Genomic DNA, 20,370 nt, shown 5'->3' with positions numbered 1-20,370 from the left:
TTTTTTCTTAGCCAGAAAATTCCGACGTGTTCAAGAAGTGATGTCCAGCTTTGTTCAGTCTCTAGTTTCTCCCTTGGCATCAGCATGTGCCAGAGAAAATTCCTTTTCTTAAAGTACTTTACACAAGGCTGCTTTAAGAAGAGTACTTGAAGGGAGCTTATAAGTAAGAAGGGGGACTGACTAACAGCAATAGGACATGGCAGAATGGCTTTAAATGACAAGGGGGGGGAGATTTAAGCTTAGATGTTAGGAAGAAATTCTTTCCTCAGAGGGTGGCGAGGTGTTGGCACAGCTGCCCAAAGAAGCTGTGGTGTCCCATCCTTGGAGATGCTTGCGGCCAGTTTGGATGGGGCCCTGTAGAATGAGGAAGTGGCTTTCTTCACACTGTACACCTAATGTAATTTGATGTGGATTTAGTCCTACTTTCATACTGTACTGGCAGCCCTTGTGTTCATATCTGCTGGTCTCAGTTCCAGTTTCTTGCCTCTATAGCTAAGTAGTTATGTCTTTCATATTTTAGTCATAGTGAAATCCCTGTGGCTTGCTTTATGAAACAAAACAGAGCACAATGCATACATTTTTTGCAGTATTTCTGGACAGAAATATTGTGAACAAGTTCCTCACCAATTGTATTCACAATTGATTACAGTCTGCAGATTTAACTACTAGTCTGCAGGTTGCTCAATGTTTGTTTTCTCTAATTGTCAGATGAATTTCAAAACATGCTGATTGTGCATCAAGCTATTTGTTCCAGACTTCTACGATCCTAATCAAAATGGCCCAAAATTTTGAGAATTCAGACTAACAAAGGCCCAAGCTTTGTAGGAGACTCTGGTCCTGTGTCTCTGCAATCTGAAGCCAAAAAAAAAAAAAAAAAAAACAACCCAGGTGCTCCAGGCAAATTTGTAGATAGAATTCATTTGCTTCTTTATTCTTGCCATAAGTAAAGCAGCACGTACTTTGGGTCACGCATCTGGGGAAACTCTATTACACTGTATGGTTGCCTGCAGTCTGCATTGCTGTGGTATCTTTCCCAGATGCCATCAGCTACATACGGCCATATGATTATTAACTGGGACTTCTAATGAGGAGTGACAATTGTAAACCCCATCTGCTGGGGCACTGTCAAGTTTGGATATATTTCTCATGTGTCATTTGGATCAAAAGCTTGTTTCTAAACAACTGTCAAAGCAATTTGGTGGCTGCTTTTCAAAGGGTACACAAATTAGGGGTGCTTCTAGCATGTTTGGTCAAAACCAAATGGTACAGTGATGTGACAGTCAGACCTGACAGCTTCCTTGTGCATCCAGCTGTGTGAGGAATGTGAGGTATTCTTAACATATTGTGATGTAGGAGTTTTGTTGGTAGAACTGGTTGCTGTGAATGCATTTCCTAAGACATTGAATTATCCTGATATCACCCCATCTATCACTGTGCATTACAGTGAATAAAAAAAAAGAGAGAGAGAGAAAAAAGGAAAGAAAAAAATGAAAAAAAGGAATAATTTATTGTTATGAAAATGCCAGTAGTAAAGATGGTTTGGTAGCTTCAGTGTTCTGAATTGTCCTTCTCTTTACCTTTTTAAGTGTTCAGTGCACTTTAAGTGGATAAATGATGAGCTACAAAGTATGTTGAAAATTTAAACACCTGCTGAAATTAGTGGGAGAAATCCCAAGATGGGATTTATTGTAAAATCTCATCTACAGGCTGGAGATCTCCATCAGTGCTAGAAACCTAAAACTGTCACTGTGGTCAGTGGTGAGAAATGGAAGCTTCTTCAGAACAGATCATTTTATCCGGAGGGATACATACACATTTGGCCAGATGTGTTGTAGCCTAAAATAGCTCGTTTCTCTACACTGACAAGTGCAGCTAGGTAAGGTGTTTAATACCTGTCAGAATTGAATATTTATACCTTCTCCTAACCCCAAATATCTTCAAAGGATGATGGGGGACTCAACGTAACTACAGAATAAAGTTTTGTTTGGAATATTAGAGATGTGTATATTTCAGAAAGAGGAATAGCTGTTGGAAAAATTACAAATGTGATAAAGAATTTTCTTTTGGAACCATTCTAAATTCTTGGAGACAACCCATAAATACAGAGATCATGGCTTGGATAACACAGCTTCCTTGCTAGATAGTACCTTGGTGAGGCACAGGCTGCCCAGGGAGGTGGTGGAGTCACCACCTCCCTGGAAGTGTTCAAGAGCCATGTGGATGTGGCACTGAGGGACGTGGGCAGTGGGCAAGGTGGGGTGGGCTGATGGTTGGACTGGATGATCTTAGTGGTCTTTCCAACCATAATGATTCTATGAGCTTATGATTCTAATCGATAAGCAGTTAATAGTTTCTCGCAGAAAAAGTCAATATTATGAAAACAATGTTTTGAGTCTCTGATAATACAATTTATCCATTTAATTTAACAGACGGCAATTACAGTGAAGACAGCACAAGCACGTGGGTTATTGCACTAGCAGTTGTGTTTTCAATTGTTGGTTTTATTCTTCTGATAATTCTTATTTGGGTTGTCGTGCGCTGTTGCTGCCTAAAGAAAGGTAAGTGGAACTTCATAATTGGCCTATACATTAAAAAACAGAAAAACAAAAAACAAAACAAACTAGATATAAACTACTTATGGAGTGCAGAGATGTGTAAGCAGATGGGTGAGCAGAGTGATCACGCTCTTAACCATGACCTGGTTAAGATGATCCTTACCTTCCCCTTGTTTCTCCTATAACTTGTTCCAAACTATGAGGGCTGCTCCAAAAGCAATGCCTCCTGTTTCATTATGTTGGCCCACAACATCAGAGGTTGATGTTGGTGGGATGGCAGTAGTGGTTGAGTGTTCCTATCAGTATTCCATTCGATTTTGTTGCTGGAGACAGCAGCAGAGGGGCAGTCTGACACAATGGCATCTGGCACAGAAGTGTGTGTGAAGCAAAGGTGCGTCACTGAGTTTATCTGTGTGGAAAAAATGACACCTACTGACATTCCTCAATGCTTGTTGAACGTTAATGGAGACCAAACAGTGGCTGTGAGCACAGTGAGGCAGTAGGGGGTGCATTTCAGTGGCAGTACCTCCCCACTGCTGATGCAGATGTTTACAAGCATGCATGCAGATTCTTGTTCATTGCTGGCAAAAGCAGAGCTAATGGTGGTGGCTGTGTTGACAAATAGTGTTTTGTAGCTGAGAATTTGCTCTACCAAAGAGTGTTTGCATGCTCTTGACACTCTGTATCTATTGTAGTTTCCACGGAAATAACTAGGAGGCATTACTTTTGGAGTGACCTGTATCATCAGTGACACACATTAACCTTCACATTACCCAGAAGGGCATTTCAGGAGTATATTAACCTTCAGTGGTGCGTAGTTCCTACAATGAGGTTATTTGCTGAAGCATATTGGCAGTTCCTAGTTTTCTTATGGTGTGAGCCACTCTGCAGGGATATTGCAGTTCTGCACATAAGGAGAAGAGATTCTCCTAAGGGCAGCTCTCTACAGGTCATACTTTATTTCCCAGCATTTTAATGGTTTTTTTTTTACCCCCCTCAGGATCCACATATGAAAATGAAGTGAGGTAAGATGAACACGTCGGGATAATTTTTTTCCTTTTTACAGGGCTCTTTCAGGCTTCTGCAGTGTGGTCATAGGGATGTGCCAGTTTCGGTGCCCCACTGCAGGGGGAGGGTGCAAATCAAACGCTCACTTACAGGAGAAACCTTCGGGTGCTGGGTGTTTGCAAGCGCTTCCACAGGAGGTCACTGCGAGCCCGTGGCTCCGCGGGGAGCGAATCGTGGCTCTGTCGAGGTTCCTTAGTGCCAAACTATATATAAAGTAAAATAAAGAAAAAACTAAAAAAACACAAATAGCTGAGTATCAACACTTGATCTTTTGTGAAGGTCTGTCGGCATTTTTAAATTTTTTTAGGGGGAAGAAATGGAGAAATTAAAAGCAAAAAACAGCACTGTTTTCTCTCTTGAGGAAATGATGCTAATTATGCCGTACTGGTAAACTTCCTTGAGATTTCTTTGTTTATGATACTGAATTAATCATTTTTACCAAGTCTACCTATATAAATAGTGCAGGACTACATCAGTAGGGAACAGGAGGTCTAAAGGAAGCACAACCTGCATAACAGTCCTGGTATGAATAAAACACTAGAAAACATTTTTGCTTGGATTCTGACTTGATTCTGCCAAAAGCCCTTTGCAGGGATCAGCACTGCTGCAACAAAATTGATTATATATTCAGAGAGGTTTCTGCTTAGTGTGGGGATGGTACAGCCATGTGAATGTCCTTCCCAGAACCCCACCTTGCTGGCAGTGCCCTCGAAGGGTCTGCATGCTGCCTTCCTGAGCAGATGCAGAATGAGGTTTAGTGTTCAATTTTCCCTATTTCTTTGCATCTGATCTGGTGCAAGTGGGGTTATGTCTTCATGAAATAATCTTAGTATAGTAAAACTCCAGTTTTGCAATTAACTTTAAGCATGGGTTGTCATTCCAGGTCCCTAAAAGTTGCCGACAGTCTGAAAGTTAAGCAAAAGCTTAGTTAAATGCTTAAGCACTGGGATGAATCCAGGCTCATCAGCTTAGTTAGGAAAAGTCAGTGCTGACAGTTCTGCAAAATTTTGGTATGTGCGAGCAGTGCCACTGAATTCATACAAACCTCTTAGAATCTCTTTCAGATTTTTTTTTTCTTAGAGGGGAGCCTATGTGCAGTAAAAAGAACGACAGTTGTCCAGATGTTGGCAGCTATGTTGGGGTATTAACAAAGAAGGAGTCAGAGCAGAGATGTGCTGTTTCACTTCCCCCAGTGTTTATTTTTAACTTGGCTGTTTACCTTTCAGTATCTCCCACACATCTGTAATTTCTTTCACTTGGCTACAGCACAATCTGTTGAGACAAAGAGATCAGATAAGAGATCAGATGAAGACTATCATGTAACATATGAAAGTGGTATTACTAAACAATTGCTCCTCCCTAGCAACCGTGGCAAGCTTCTTAGACGCACTTAACAGGTTTATCCCGTGAAAAAACCATGTAGTCATAGCTGGCTCATCAGGTGTACCTCAGTAACATTCATCTGAAGCTCTACGGATCTGTGAAGTTATTTATCCTAATTGAACATAAAAAAAACTAGAGGGAGCAGTTTCCACAAATACTGTTGAGAGTATTTCCCCTTTTCTATACAAATCCCTGGATTATTATAGTCCCATTACCAATTTATGCCTGTCATGCCAAAAACAAAGATAGACCTGTAAGCTTTGAGTAGAAATTCTCTTCTTCCTCGCCACGTTGCCATGCAGATCATCATTCTGCAAGTTCACAGCTGTGTAACTTTAACAAAGGAAGTTCTATCATCTTCACTGTGACTCTGTGCATGCACACAGTAAATTAGCTTTGTAGTGTACAGATGAATCACTTGGGAACTAACTGCATTGATGTGAACTAACATGCTTTCTTTTTGCAATAGTTCAATAGTTCAATCAAAAAATGGTCAGTTGCTATAGGTGATCCAGCTGGTATTCCCTTATTGTGCCACTGACTACTCTGTAATTCCAGATTAGAGATCAAAATTAATTTCCTGTGGTGTAAGAGTCTTCACTGCCTATGAAGATCACTCAGCTTATTTTTGTTCTTGCTTTAAACAGAACTTCACAGGTAATATTTACATAGGATGAGATTTGCAATAGTTGAATAACTGGAAGCCCCAGCTATATTTTGCAAATATAGTTTTCAGAAGTAGAGCATAAAATATTTTCTCTGCCTTCTATCCAAGAGTTCTTATAATGAAGTTCCAGTGATGTTCTTGTTTGTTTGTTTGTTTTTTCCCTAGGAAAATTTCAATTAAGAAGAAAACAGATGACCATTTGGGAAACAGACAAAGGAGCGGTAGTGAAAATCAGGGATACATTCCAGAGGAACCACGTTACACAAGACAAATCCCAAGTGAGTGAATTGCTTATGCCTCTCAACAAAGGCATTTTGGGCAACAAGTCATGCAATTAAATTATAAGATTTCACAGCACCTCATTAAGGATTTGTGAGACACATGAGTGGTTATTGAGGGGGACTGAGAACTAGCTGAGTGGCAGAGCTAGAGTGTTGTGATTACAGGCACAGAGTCTAATGGAGGCCTGTAACTAGCAGTGCTTCCCAGGGGTTGGTACTAAGTCTGGTCTTGTTTGATATCATCATCAGTGATGTGGACAAAGGGGTTGAGGTCACCCTCAGCGAGTTTGCTGATGATACAGAGCAGGAAGGAGTGGTTGGTATGCTGGAAGGCTGTACTGCCATTCAGCAAGACCAAGACAGACTGGAGAGTTGGACAGAGAGGAACCTGATGAACTTCAACATGAGCAAGTATAGGGGCCTGCGCCTGGGAAGTCATACACCACATGCATCAGGAACAGATCAGGGGGAATGAGCTATGAGGAGAAGAACCTGAGTGTCCTAGTGGGCAACAGGTTGGCCATGAGCCAGCAGTGTGCAACGGCCAAGAAGGATAATTGAATTCTGGGGTGCATTAAAAAAATGGCCAGCAGGTTGAGGGTGGTGGTCCTCCCTCTCTACTCTGCCCTAGGGAGGCCACATCTGGAGTACTGTGTCCAGTTCCTGGTTCCACAGTTCAAGTGAGTGAGAGATTTCCTAGAGAGTCTAGCGGAGAGTGACAGAGATGATGAGAGATCTGGAGTGTCTCCTGCATGAGGAGATGCTGGGCTGTTCAGTTTGGAGAAGAGAAGGCTGAGAGAGGATCTTATCGTTGCTTATAAATATCTGAAGTGCAGGAATCAAGTTGATGGGGGCAGGCACTTTTCAGTGGCATCCAACCACACAAGGGGCAACAGGCACAAACTGCAACATAGAAAGTTCCACACAAACATGAGGAAAAACTTGTTTACTTTGAGAGTGACAGAGCACAGGAAAAGGCTGCCCAGAAAGGTTGTGGAGTCTCCTGCTCTGGAGATATCCTGTACCTGCATGGACACTAACCTAGGGAACCTACTTGAGCAGTGGGGTTGGACTAGGTGATCTCCAGAGGTCCCTTCTAACCCCTGTGATTCTGTAATTGTGTGATTATGTAATAATCAATGTAAACAACACTTTGCACATTTGAAAGAAAAACAAAACACAGAATAAAAACAAAATAAAGACGAGAGAAATAAAAAAAAAATTCACAGGGAACACAGCAGACATGACATAGTTTTGATGTTCTTTTTCTTCAGTTACTTCTAGGACTTGTGCTGCATTTCTAAGTAAATCTGATCCTTTGAAGGTTTTAATTCATCTATAGGTTTGGGGTTTTTGTTTTTGTTTTTTAAGGTTTTTTGTCCATATCTTTTTTGTTATCTATGTAGCTGAACAATGGCCATATTTTTATTCATTCAATAAATTATTGCAATACCAATTTATGTAACATTGTAGTTAAAAATATTCCCTTTGGTAATGATATTTCAGGATAGCATACCAATATCCTCAATATGCTCTCAGTGTTCACATTTGGGGGATTATACAGCCATGGATGAGAGAAAATGTATCCATTAGTTTTTGAGTATCCTTACAGGCTGTCTCCTGCAGGTTTTCCATGTGATAGAGAATGGAGGTCTTTACGTTCATCTTTCCTCCCAGTCTTTTCCTAAGGAGTCTTCATCCCAAGTAATTCCATGAAAAAGAGAGACAATGAAGCCTGACTTCCAGTCTCACCTGTTGACATGAAAGCCCTTGAACATGACAAACGTCTTGAGACCACCCAATAAGTTCAAATGCTACTGAGTTACTGACATGGGTGCAGATGCACAGTCACCGTGAACATGAACTTATTCTTATAATCTTATTCATGTCCCTAAGAAAGCAGACTTAGAGTTACGTTTCACAGCGATGGCTCTTACAAATTTTATTAGTGTGTGGCCTCTTTGAAATGGTTACTGCACAGTGATTGCAGAGCAGCGACAGGGTAGAACAACAACAGCTACAGGAACAGAGGTTGGAAAAAGTCCAGTTTTTAAACTCCGTATTTTCCATAAGAAAGCATGGTTGAGCAACCATCCTTTACCGTCCTTTTCCTCACATTGCTGACTTCGTTAGTAAAAATATGCTAGTGAATTATGATTCTACTGGTAGATGACTGAGGCATTGTAAATTCTGGTCCTTAAGCACAAAGTCTTTTCAAAATCAAAAATAAAACTCCACCAAATCTTTACCCAGCATTTGCATTTAGAACCACATAATTATCAAAACATTTAATCAGACATTTAATGACAAAATTACCATGTAGAATCTATAATCCAGGCATACACCTTTGTCTCTCTAACAAATACATTATGAAGAAATAAGTACAGTGGAAAGATTTCAAGAGCACATGGTATTGTTAAATGCAGAAGTTACAAGATAAGTAAATACAAGGAAAATTAAATCAAAACTAGTCAAATTGATTCTGCTGTTTGTGGTTTGTACCATGATGGATGTTGATAACAGTAATCTTGTATATTTTTATTACAGCAGTTGTTTCTCTTCCTCCAATGTCTACAAAGTTCACTGTCCCTCGTCCAGATTTAAGTACCAGCTCTGCACCAAAGGTAATTGTTGTGCTGGTATCTTGATTTTTTTTTATATTTTATTTTTTTCATACAGTGGGTATTGTACTGTATGCAAACATGGATTTGGGGTGGAAGTAGATGTTTAAAAGTCAATTAAAATTTTAATTAGATAAGTAGAATGATCCCGTAAACATTCATGACTCTTGCTTATAACCACACATGCCTCTGGTGTTAGTCTTGCATTTAGATAGATTTACTGGGGATTGGGAGGTCGGGAAGAAACAGACACCCCTGATATTTGAAAGAAATTTCTAATAAAAAATTAAAAGCTTTAGTTGCCATCTTTTCAGTTCAGATCCCTGCCATGGTTTTCTTCCCACCTCCCATGCTAGAGTTAGAGTTGCAGTCTGCTCCTCCTCAGATGTCTGCTTTTTGCTTTGCTTTGCTTCTCATATTTTTCTTCCTCCAAACACCAGCAAGGCCTTTCTCCCAGCACAGTGGGTAACCCTGAGTAGGGTGAACTTGCCACAGGAAAAGATAATTGTCTTCTCATCACTCCCAAGATCAAATGGTCGTTTCCTCTCTCAACATCCCGTTTATACCACTAATTAAATCTTTCAGATGTGCCAGGCAGAAAAGCTCTGGCTCAGCTCTTCAGAATTAACCTCTACATATACAGTATGTTAACCCATTATAATGCAAAGATGTTTTCTATTTCTGGATGTATGAAGATGCTGCACAGTTGCTAGACATGTGCTGTCACAAAAGTAGACGCCTGCAGTTTTTTTTTTCCCAGGTGCCAGACCTGAGGAAGTGTGGATATGAGATGGAGGCACAGATGAATGTGAGGCTTGATGTTCCTTTGTAAACAAAATCCAGTGCAGATTTTTCACTGAGAGGGCAGTGAGGCACTGGAACCGACTGCCCAGAGAAGTTGTGGATGCCCATTCCTTAGAGAGGTTCAAGGATGGGCCCTGAGCAGCCTGATTTAGTGGCTGGCAATCCTCCCTGTCTGTGGCAGGGATGTTGGAACTAGATGATCTTTGAGGTCCCTTCGAACCCAAACAATTCTGTGATAACACTGGTGCTTTTTCTCTAGATAATTTCATGGTTGATTTTCCAATTGCATTTCCATACTGCAGAAGTTTCTTCAGTCAAGAGCTTTGCAACCATTTTAGATGCCTTTGGTATCTCAGCAGTGAATGCTGGAAGGGGAAGCAAAGAACTAACATTTGGTCCACTCTCATGTGTAGTCCCCTTTCCACATTGCTAAAAGCATAAATAAAAGAGAGTTTAGTGTTTCCTTCACTTCAGTTCTCAGCTGCCACTATTGTGAAGCATAGTGTTGGGCTCTCAGCAACACGAATCACAATTTGTGCTCTAGATTTGTAAAAGATTTTACATCTTTGTGATATTTTTTTGCCAGTGTTCTCTTGTGAATGTAGCAGTGATGTGATACCAAGTTCACGATTCAACACAGTGATAACTTATTTATTTTTGAAGATATGTTTCAACATGTGCAATGCAGAAATCTGTCTTGAGATGACACTGTATATAAATCATAGCAGAATATGTTTAGTTCTTGCAACACACAATGAAATTTAGGAAGTACTCAAGCCATGATTAAAACAATGATCAAAATAATAACGGTAAAAATAGGAATGATAATGATGTGTCTGTGGCTGGTAGCTATCATGTTTGACATTAATTACTTGTTAAACAAAATACTATTAATGCAAAGCTGAAAAGCACGTACAAAACAGCTGAGAATTGAAACACAAAACTGAAATACAAACATAGATACAGGCCTCCATGTCAGATGCTAGATTAGATAGTCTTGGAGATCCTTTGCAGCTCAGTGGTTAGGAAAACATCAAAATCCATCAGAGGGACTTAGCATACAGTTTTTGTTTAACCACTTGTACCTGGACAGTACATGGTATAAGTCTGCTAAGGTGGCTTCTACTTGCATCAGTAATTGCATGTATACTTTGAAAAATATCGAGAGAATCTACAGATGAAAATTATATTATGAAAATATATTTTTTAATATGTTGGAGGAATGTTTAGCAGTCTGAAACTGGCTTGTGAAGACAAATTGCTTCTCAGCTTGAACAGAGCTTCTCAGTATATAGTGGTGGCACCATCTTGTGTATACAGGAGTTGATAAAGCAAATATCGCTTGATGAAAGTTTACCTTAAATTGTGGATTTGCAGTCCATGATTTAGGTTTATGTGACTATATACAAACATAGTGAAACATTTCCTAGACAAAATAAAGTTTTCTTTTTTTCTTCTTTTACATACATAACCTTCCCTGTTAACTGCAAAGTAGACATTTTCTGACAGAGTTGAGTTACTGGATGCATTAACAAAGTTCAATCACCACTGTAGCCAATGTGTTGCATAATAAATGCTGTGGTGCTCTTTCCTTATAATACAATCCTTGTCAAGTGGAAGAAACCAGATGGCAAGCCATTTAACTGCTGATTAGCTGCGTTTTTCAGTTCCCTATATGGATTCTGGAACATTCCCAAAGGTTTTTCTTCTTTTCATCTTTATGTTTTTCTTTATTTTTGAATGAGAAATAGAGCCAGGGAGCAATAGAAGGAAAAGTAGTTATCCAGAAAATTTTTTCCACAGTCAAGGAGATCATAAAGAGATGGACTCTGCAAGTCGCCTCACTCTCTAGGTAATAGGAAAAAGGAGCAAACATGTATGTGGTGGTAAAGAAACCAGGTTCTTTTCCAGAGCAAGGTGGGGAGAAAACACAGGAACCAGCTGTTGATGAAAGGAGTCGTGGAGACTGAGAACCTAAGGCCTCATCTCTCCCTCTTTATGAAATAAAAAAAAATTTAAGATTTTTGTGGCTGTCTTCCTTGACACCTTATGTGATCAAGATTAACCCCAGTAATAAGGTCAGAAAATAAGACCAAACGGGAAAATTATGAATGGAGAGTTTTAAAATTAGAAAGAAGCTCATGGATGTGTTGACAAAATAGAAAGCAGAGCAATCATAGTGAATGAAGGTTATTCAACCTAGTATTTTGAATGGGCAAAGGTGAACATACCTGCTGCATGGCGCATTTCCCTCACTGCCAGGAGAAAACAAGATGGAAACTTTGATTATATAAGCTTCACCTAATGCCTCCGTGGGCTGGAGGCATTAGGAAGTCTTCCTGGGTCTCTGAGGGCATCAGCTTCGAATTTGGTACCTTCTGTTCCATATGTAAAAAGGTACTATTTTAAATGATTGAGATATTAAGGGAGCACTTCTATCAGAAATGCCTCAGAAGTCCTTGCCCATTGGCCCAACCTCGTACAGAGCTTGAAATATGCTGGGTGTCACAGTAAAAGGTGGCAAGAAAAATTCACTTAGATCAGCTATTCTCTGTTCAAACTCACTGAATCAGATACTAAAGCAAAATGTTCATGGAAGATAAATGTTGTCCAGTAATTGCACTGATAAATTTGCAACATGAACAAAAGTTCTGGCAAGTCACCCTACGGAAAAATAATAGCGAAGAAGAAGGGAAGGAAAAAAAGATGTGCAAGACATTTAAAAAATGATGAATATTGAACTAAATTATTGAGCTGAAGAAAAAATTACCAGCTACTGGAAGAGAAGGCCAGGAGTATAAGTCAAGAGGTGCTGGAAGGTCTCCATTCTGATTACATTAGCCAGGAAAAGGTCAAATGGAGAGTAGAGTTACAGGCTTCTGTTTAATTGCCTATTTTGTCACCGTCAGCAATGGCAGGAGAGCAATCCTTGCTCCTAGTCCCAAGAGGGCTGATCTGCAGACCAAGTGCCCAGAGAGCTGTTTCACGTGCCCCGACTCATTATGCAGAGCTCCTTCTGAAACCCAGGTTCAGTGAGGGAGATCCCTTAACCTGGCTCTAGCATATTTTGCAGTGATACCATGGACACTTGTGCTTTAGCAAGGGCATAGGGCCATTTCTGAGGAACTACATTTTTGCGAATCCTACTGCTAGAAAAAGAAATCTAAGGACCATCTTGCAGGACCAGAGAACCTCCTATACAAGCTTCATAATTAGTCCATTTAATATGGCATAAATGTCTCTATGATAAATCAGAAGACCATCTTGTAAAAAGGAGCGCTCATTTATAGTGAGACAGATTCATCCCTGGTATAATTCAGCTAACTTCAGCAGAGCCATGCAAGGCTTGGATTTACCACCACAGCCACACTCTTCCTCTCCAGTCCAGAGTGAGTCACCACTGTTAATGGAGACAGATCTATTTTTCTCCGTAGCTACTCCAAATGATACTTTATAAACTGGAAATATTATTTGGTTGTGGTTGTGGTTTTATACCAGAGAGGAAATGAGTGATGGATTGTAGCTACATTTATTGCTCTGTATATAACCACTCTGACTCTGTGGATTGTTTCAGAAGAAAAATTAAACTATCAAAATCAAATTAAAAGGCCAATAAAGTAGAAATATAAATGAATGACAGCAAATAATTTTTCCCTTACTGATGAAACATACTATAGAGTATGCCATGTTATAATATTCATTGGGCAGCATGTCTTGATTAAGAGACTGATAAATATTGATGATACAGATGCAGAAAGGCAGGTGCAGCTTATAGATTAAAGTATATTTTTTCCAAGTGTCTGTGAAAGAAGGAAAGGAGTGAAGTTACGTGGGTGGGATTAATACAAAAAGAAATAAGAAGGAATTGCCAGTTTGTGTGTCTGTTGATGGACAGGGAACTGTGCTGAGTGTACTAAAAGTTGACAAGATGGAACTGCTTTGCTATTTGAAGCAATGCTTTATCTGAAATGTTGTGAGGGTATCCATAGTTTTTGGGTGGGTGTTTTCCTGTAAATGAAGTGAGTTTGGAAAGAGAATTAAAAACTGAGGGAAGGGGGAGAAATAACCTCGAGAAACAGAGAACTATGCCTCCATGGTTTTTTGTTCTAGCAGCAGAACGTGTGATGCATGCAGATACATTTGGAAGTACTCCTACTACACTAATTTCAGCAATTTGTTCTAATGCAGTTTGACTTGGATTTTTTTGGCTAGCTAATAGCAGGCAAAGCCTTCAGCTTGTCACGCAGTTCTACAGTGTCAGTATCGGAGGAGCTGCCTTCTGTCAAATCAATTTAGAGATCGGAGCCTCTGTTTCATAATGCCAGATGTGAGTTCATCATTCATATCACTGATGTCATATGGGCTGCAGAACTGACTACAACATGCTTGCAATAGCAGAAGTCCTTCTTTCATTAACTGAGCATTGTTATCCAAAACACCACTCAAAGATTCAATCCTGAAATCAGCTGGTACACACACTCATGTTGCCTTCTGATTCATCTGCCTATTGCTGGCTCTTTTTGTTTGGTTGAGGAGCTGAAAGAGGTGAAAAGATCTGGGAATCTGTTTCCTCAGTCAAACCAACAAGCTATGCAACCCTTTTCCCAGTATAATACTGCCTTTACAGTAATCCCTGTAAAAATGTATCCAAGGCAGATAGGCAGTCAGCATACAGGTTTTGAAATGTGTGACTGTCAAATGTCCATCATTAGCTAGACACCCAGCTGAGAGTATAGTCTCCAAACTATATAAAGGAAATGCTGATGATGTTCTGTTCTGACTGAGAATCAGTGTTAGAAACTTGCTCCTGTAACATGGGGCTGTGCAGCATACCACTAAAACGATGTTTTTTTCTTGAACAAGTAGGATGTAATTAATAATAAAGCTTTTTTTTTTTTTTTTTTGGATTAGTGCTGATGGGACTAGTAGAGCACTGGATTAGTCTGAAGAAGAAACAACTTTGAAATCAAAATCAAGTAGATGCTCTAGCAACTGTAGCATATCAGAGTTTAAATATGAAATGGCTATTGTGATACTAGTCTCTGCATTTTGTATTTGTAATGTGTTGCATTTGAGACCTTCTGCATCATCAGAAAATGAAGTTCAGGTCAGTGAACCAGCAGCCTCAGTGTCACTGAAGTTATATACAGCTTACTGCAACCTCCATGAGGCAATGCTGCTTCAGAGAAGGCTTCATAGAAAATGGGCCAGTACACAGCATGAATTTATTGAAATTCAGAAAATTATTCTTAATTGATATCAGAGCATAGTGAGAATAAAATGTAGGATACTCAGGGAATTTGCTGTAAAGCAAAAAGCTATGAAAGATGCAGAAGGGCAGAGGGGGACCTGGTCAATCATGGCCACAGTACCCACTCCAGAAGTAAACTTAGTCCTTGGTTTCTACTTTGCTAGAGAGGAGAAATAGCATTATGAGGCAGGGGTTGTGTGACACATTCTTGCAGGTAAAATTTTTAGGGCAAAAGAGGCATGCAGGGGCTACATTTTCCCCAGTGGTGTTAGGGAAGAATAGTGCAGTTTAGATCCAGCTGGCGTGAGTCCTCTGGCTCCTTCCTGTTCAAAAGCAGATGCAAACCAAGATCTTCCATAGTATGGCCATGAATATTGCTTCTTTTGGTAGCATTACCTAGTGAGCTTTCTGATTAATCATAGAAACATAACAGTTAGAAAAAACACTAAGATCATCTAGTCCAACCATCAGCCCATTACCACCATGTTTTATTTTATTTTTACTAAATAAGTGTTCAGCCACAAATGGAGCAAATTTCATCACATATTAATCTCCTGGGCAGCACAGTCCAGAAGAAACTTCTTATGTGCTCTGGAAATGAATGAACAATGTCTGTGTTGAACTCCACCAAGGTCTTTGGGCTATTGCAGATCTGCAAGAAATTAATAGCGGTAGAGACAGGCAGTGCTTTTACTTCATAGACGCATGGATCGGAGAATGACTTGGGTTGGAAGAGACCTCAAGGATCATCAAGTTCCAATCCCCCTGTTGCAGGCAAAGTTGCCAATTGCTAGATCAAATACTAGATCATGGTGTTCAGGGCCCCATCCAACCTGGCCTTACACAACTCCAGGAATGGGGCATGACTCTTAGTGAAAAACTTCCCCTGACATCTAATCTAAATCTTCCCTCTCTTAGTTTAAAACCACTCCCTTTTGTCCTATCATGATCTACCCAAGTATAAAGTTCATTTCCTTCCTGTTTATAATCTCCCTATAAATATTTGGAGGCTGCAATGAGGTCTCCCTGCTGCCTTCTCTTTTCCAGGCTAAACAAGCCCAGTTCCTTCAGCCTATCTTCCTAGGAGAGATGCTTCAGCTCTTGGATCATTTTTGTTCCCACCTCTAGACCCTCTCCAAAAAACTACACATCTTTTCTATGAAGGGAGCCACAGGCCTGGATGCAGTACTCCATATGAGGCCTAACAAGGGCATGTAGAAGGAGACAATCACCTCCCTCATCCTGTTGGCTACTTCTCTTGTGATGCAGCCCAGGATACCGTTGACCTTGCAGGCTGCAAACACACACTACTGGCTCATGTTAAGTTTTTCATCTACCATGACCCCTAAGTCCTCCTCAGCAGGACTGTTCTCAAGGAGTTCTTCTCCCAGTCTGTATACATATCTTGGATTACCTCAACTGAAGTACAAAACCTTGCACTTTGCTTTTTTGAACTCCATTATGTTCACATGGCTACACCTATTGAGTTTATAAAGGTCCCTCTGGATGACATCCCTTTCTTCCACTGCATCACTTAGCTTGGTGTCATCACAAACTTGCTAAGGATGTACTCAATCTCATCATCTATATCGTTGATAAAGATGTTAAAGAGTACTGGCTCCAAGACAGACCTCTGGGGAACACCACTCCTCACCTGCCTCCTTATGGACATAGAGCCACTGACCTCAACCCTCTGGCTATGACCTTTCAACAGTTCCTTATCCAGCGAATAGTCCACCCTTCAAATCTGTCTCTCTCCAATTTAGAGACAAGGATGTAGTGAATGATCATGTCAAGGGCCTTGCAGAAGTCCAGGTAGATGATATTAGTTGCTTTCCCCTTGTCCACCGATGCCATCACTGCATCTTAGTAGGCCTCCAAATTGGTCAGGCACCATCTTCCCTCAGTGAAGTAATGCTGGCTGTCTTGGATCACCTGCTCATCCCTCACTGCTTTAGCGTGTCTTCCAGAAGGATCTGTTCCATGATCTTTCCAGGCAGCAGAGATGAGGCTCACCGGCCAGTAGTGCCTCGGCTTCTCCTTCCTCCCTTTCATACAAATGGCAGTGGTTTCCCTTTTTTCCATCACTGAGGACTTCTCCCAGCAGTCAAGACTTTTCAAATGTGATGGAGAGCAGCTAGGCAACCACATCAGCCAGTTCCTTCAGGACCATGGGATGCATGTCATCTGGTGCCATAAACTTACCAGTCTCATGAGTCAGTCTTGGACTTGCTCCACCCTTACAGTGGTGAGCAGTTTGCACCCCAGTTCTCACCAACAGCTTAAGGGATGTGAAGAATATGAGAATCCTGGCAGATAGTTCCCAGAGCACCACTACTCACTTCTGAAATAAACAAAGCAAAAAAGGGTAAATTTGGGAAATAGCAGTATGCTCTAGCAACAGATAAAGAGGAGAGAAAGGGGGTGAATAGTGTTGTGTTTCAAACAGAAGGCAGCTGTCCTATGAAATGTTTCTAGGGTAGTTATATTTATCCCATGGTTTTCCTTGAGGTACTTGGTCTCATTAAATATCAGAAAAACACTGTCCACATTTGTTATCTAACATTTTCTTCTGTGGCTTGTTTAATAATATATAGGTACCAAATTCATTATTCAAGATACTTAGTACTGGAAGAAAACCAAAGCAATACAAGCTGTGCCTGATTAGTGTTTGAGAAAAAAGTATACGAAATTCAGTCAATAGCTGGAAAAAGCTTAGGGTTCATAAAAATTTTCATTGAGAAGAACAGTGGAATTTCCATTAATGCCTGCACCAGCTGGGGACATTGCAAGGAACAGTAGCCATTAGATTGCATCTTCTTGGAGGAAAACGAAACCAACACCGGAGCTAGGCCCAGCAAATCATTTAATTGTATTGCTTCTTTTGGGAAGGTATCTAAAGATAAAGATTAACAACTTTGTAAGTCATTTTCACTCCTTAGAAGTACTTTATAATTGCCTGTGTGAGATCGCACTACCACATTTAAATATTCATAGCACACATTTCTTGAATGCATTTAAGAATAAATTTTATTATTTTCCTCTGCAAGGATATTCATAAAAGTACATAAGTAATTAGGACTGCAAATCCACAGCACCAGTTTCAAATGATGACAAGGTTTTCAAATCTGCCAAGCGCTTGCCTTGCTCTGATCCCACTGGGGTCAGTTTGGAAACACGCTGGTGTCAGTGGGAGTGGAATTGTGCCAGTCATGGGAACTTAAAAAAAAGGCCAACCTGGAATAAACATGAAGATGTTGAGAATGGCATTTCTGACACGTGAACGACTAGCATGCTTCTTGGTGCAATTTCCAGTGTACTAGGAAAACAATATCAGAAGTTAAGCATTTATTACAACTTATGGGGTATTTTCTTTAAGAAAACACCATCTTCTGCTTAAAAGAATACAGAATGCAGAATACACAAGAACTTCTCAGATAGCATAAGACCAATTAACAAATTCCCAGTAATGCCAATAGTGCATTGCATATTAGGCTGTTCCTTCTGTTCTTTGTAATTAGATTTTGAGTGGGTTGCTGATGATGGATTTAATTTTGGCATAATGCTTTGCGGTGGGTGGTGGCAGGTAACCTCCTGAGGACCCTTGAGTGACTGCTTTTCTAAGACTTTTAGTTCTCTAACTGCTTTTTATTCTGCTCTAGGGACGACCTCAAAGAGATACCGATTATCCAATCAACCCAAAGAAAATTAGAAATGTGACACATGTTTAGGATGGACTTCTGAAAATTCTTAACCTGAGTTGCATTTCATGCTTCCTGCCACAGGGAAAAGTCACCACCAGTTCTCTCAATTTAAGCTATAAGTTATTATTGTTTTTGTTTATTTCTCTTGTTATTAAATAAAATTGCAACCTTTACAATACAATGTAGTATTTGACAGCTCAGCAAAATAATGGATGCAAATGACTACCTTAAATTCAGAGGCAGCAAGTATGATGAGAATCTAAAAGAACAAGAATGTATCGTTTTGATTTCAAGAAAATCAACAGAACTCCTACCAGCCAGAAATGTCCAACTATCCATGGCGAGGTGAAGGACTGGAATTTAATTTTGGCATAATGCTTTGCGGTGGGTGGTGGCAGGACCTCCTGAGGACCCTTGAGTGACTGCTGGTGATGAAGTAGTTCAGAGGAACTGGTTAATAGTCATACTGGTTAATGCAATATCTACTGCATTTTAAAAAAAATACAGCTGATTATCTCAAGATCATAGTACTTTTCAATTTATGTTCTGTAATAAAATCAAGGGGAGCTTTGACAGAAAGCAAAAATCTTAAGCTGAAAAATGTGGATAAAATGACTGATTTTTAAAAGCTGCTGCTTCAGTGCTTAATGTCTCTGATCTACTTGGGACTGAATTTGACAGCTAAATAATGTGGATCACAGTAAAGGATGGCTGATGGTGTTCACCCTGTTGTTCCATTATGGATAAAGTTGATAATGACCAGAAGAAACACATTTTAGCTGAGCAACCCATCCAATGGATCAGGTCCTGCAGAAGGACCTTACATATGCCTTCTCAATCTAAAAAGTACACTTTCTACCTGGAGTGTTTTTTGTGAAATTCGGTATTTCATAAAAGAAATGCTTAAGCAATTTTATTTTTATACAAAGGCAAACTTTTTCCATTGGACTTGTCTTTTTGCCCACTCAAAGCATTCTGAACTTCAGTGTTTCAGTATTCAGTGTTTTGCATGTTAATTTTCTGCATGAACCTTTGCAGGTGATCTTTGAGTAAAGAAGCTGTTGCACAGAAGTACTTTCAGTGTTAATCAGTGCAATGAAAATAAGAAATTTTAAACTTGATCTCAGGAAAAAAAATATATTGTTTTGTTTGTTTAGCATTTAGGATCTCATTAAATTGTGACAGATTTTGCATTGCTGGTCATATTTCCAGTCAGTCTGTCAGAACAAGTTCTGGGACTAATTCATCTTCTGCCATATGTAATTGTATACATAGCTCTTTCAGATTCTGGCCGCCTCCACTCTTTCTGTCTTGTCTGGTTGAAGGAGGAGCTTTGAAATGCATTCTCTTTGAATGGAATTGTAGCAAAAGCATGTAAATAACTATAGTGTTATACAGACAAAATATAATTTGTGAAAATATAAGTATTTGTGGAATATCTGCATTTATTCTTTGAATAACCATGCATTGGGAGAAAGATCTGCATTATTCTGGTATGAGTATTGGTACTGCTGACATCTCCTAGTTGATAATACAGCTCAATGCAACCTGAAAACCAATAAAAATCCACTTTATTACAGAAATGACCACTGCACAAAACAAATAGGCTGAGGGTAACATCAGCCTGTGCCTTTGGGTAAAAGCCAAGGACCTTTGGCTTTCTGAGCACATGCATGGTTAGCAAGTCTACTCTCATGAGAAGAGTAACCTTGCAGTACAAAAATGAAAACTGGTTGGGAAGCATTTGTTTCTTTGCAGAAAATGTGTATTAATCAGAACGCATTTTGAAAATGAATCAAACTGTACTGTGTTGTTTATCTCAGAACCCTTGCTCTCAAGCTTAGCGTTGTTATTATTTGGTATCACTGTCCTTGAACCAAAGAAAACCTTTTCTACATTTAATCTGTATCCTTCCACATTAATTTAAAAAAAGAAAAAGAAAAAGAAAAAGTGTTTGTGTTGAGGACGAGGACAGGAGCCAAAAGAGGGAGACCTCATGGAGACTCACGTGGCGCTACCAGGTGCTTGAGGATCCT

At 39.8% G+C, this 20,370-nt stretch overlaps 1 protein-coding gene across 5 annotated transcripts in view; it reads left to right on the top strand.

Annotated features, from left to right (window-relative positions):
• Window positions 1-20,159, top strand: part of IGSF5 (immunoglobulin superfamily member 5) — a 47,544-nt gene extending 27,385 nt beyond the window's left edge. For 2 of the 5 annotated variants that reach the window (XM_052674356.1, XM_052674355.1), the window contains exons 5-9: window positions 2,430-2,558; window positions 3,556-3,580; window positions 5,839-5,951; window positions 8,502-8,578; window positions 9,336-15,302. In XM_052674356.1, coding sequence (XP_052530316.1) covers window positions 2,430-2,558; window positions 3,556-3,580; window positions 5,839-5,951; window positions 8,502-8,578; window positions 9,336-9,407 — 416 coding nt within the window. In that variant the 3' untranslated portion in view covers window positions 9,408-15,302. Of the gene's footprint in view, window positions 1-2,429; window positions 2,559-3,555; window positions 3,581-5,838; window positions 5,952-8,501; window positions 8,579-9,335; window positions 15,303-18,292 lie in introns of those variants that run through there. The other 3 variants (XM_052674361.1, XM_052674357.1, XM_052674358.1) reach the window with 3 other exon arrangements.
• Window positions 20,160-20,370: the final 211 nt, after the last annotated feature.

This window comes from Tympanuchus pallidicinctus, unplaced genomic scaffold (genome assembly GCF_026119805.1).
Source record: "Tympanuchus pallidicinctus isolate F22 unplaced genomic scaffold, pur_lepc_1.0 scaffold14, whole genome shotgun sequence".
In the NCBI taxonomy this organism is placed as follows: domain Eukaryota; kingdom Metazoa; phylum Chordata; class Aves; order Galliformes; family Phasianidae; genus Tympanuchus; species Tympanuchus pallidicinctus.
Note: the sequence above shows the minus strand (reverse complement) of the source record. Positions and strands in the feature narration are given on the sequence as shown.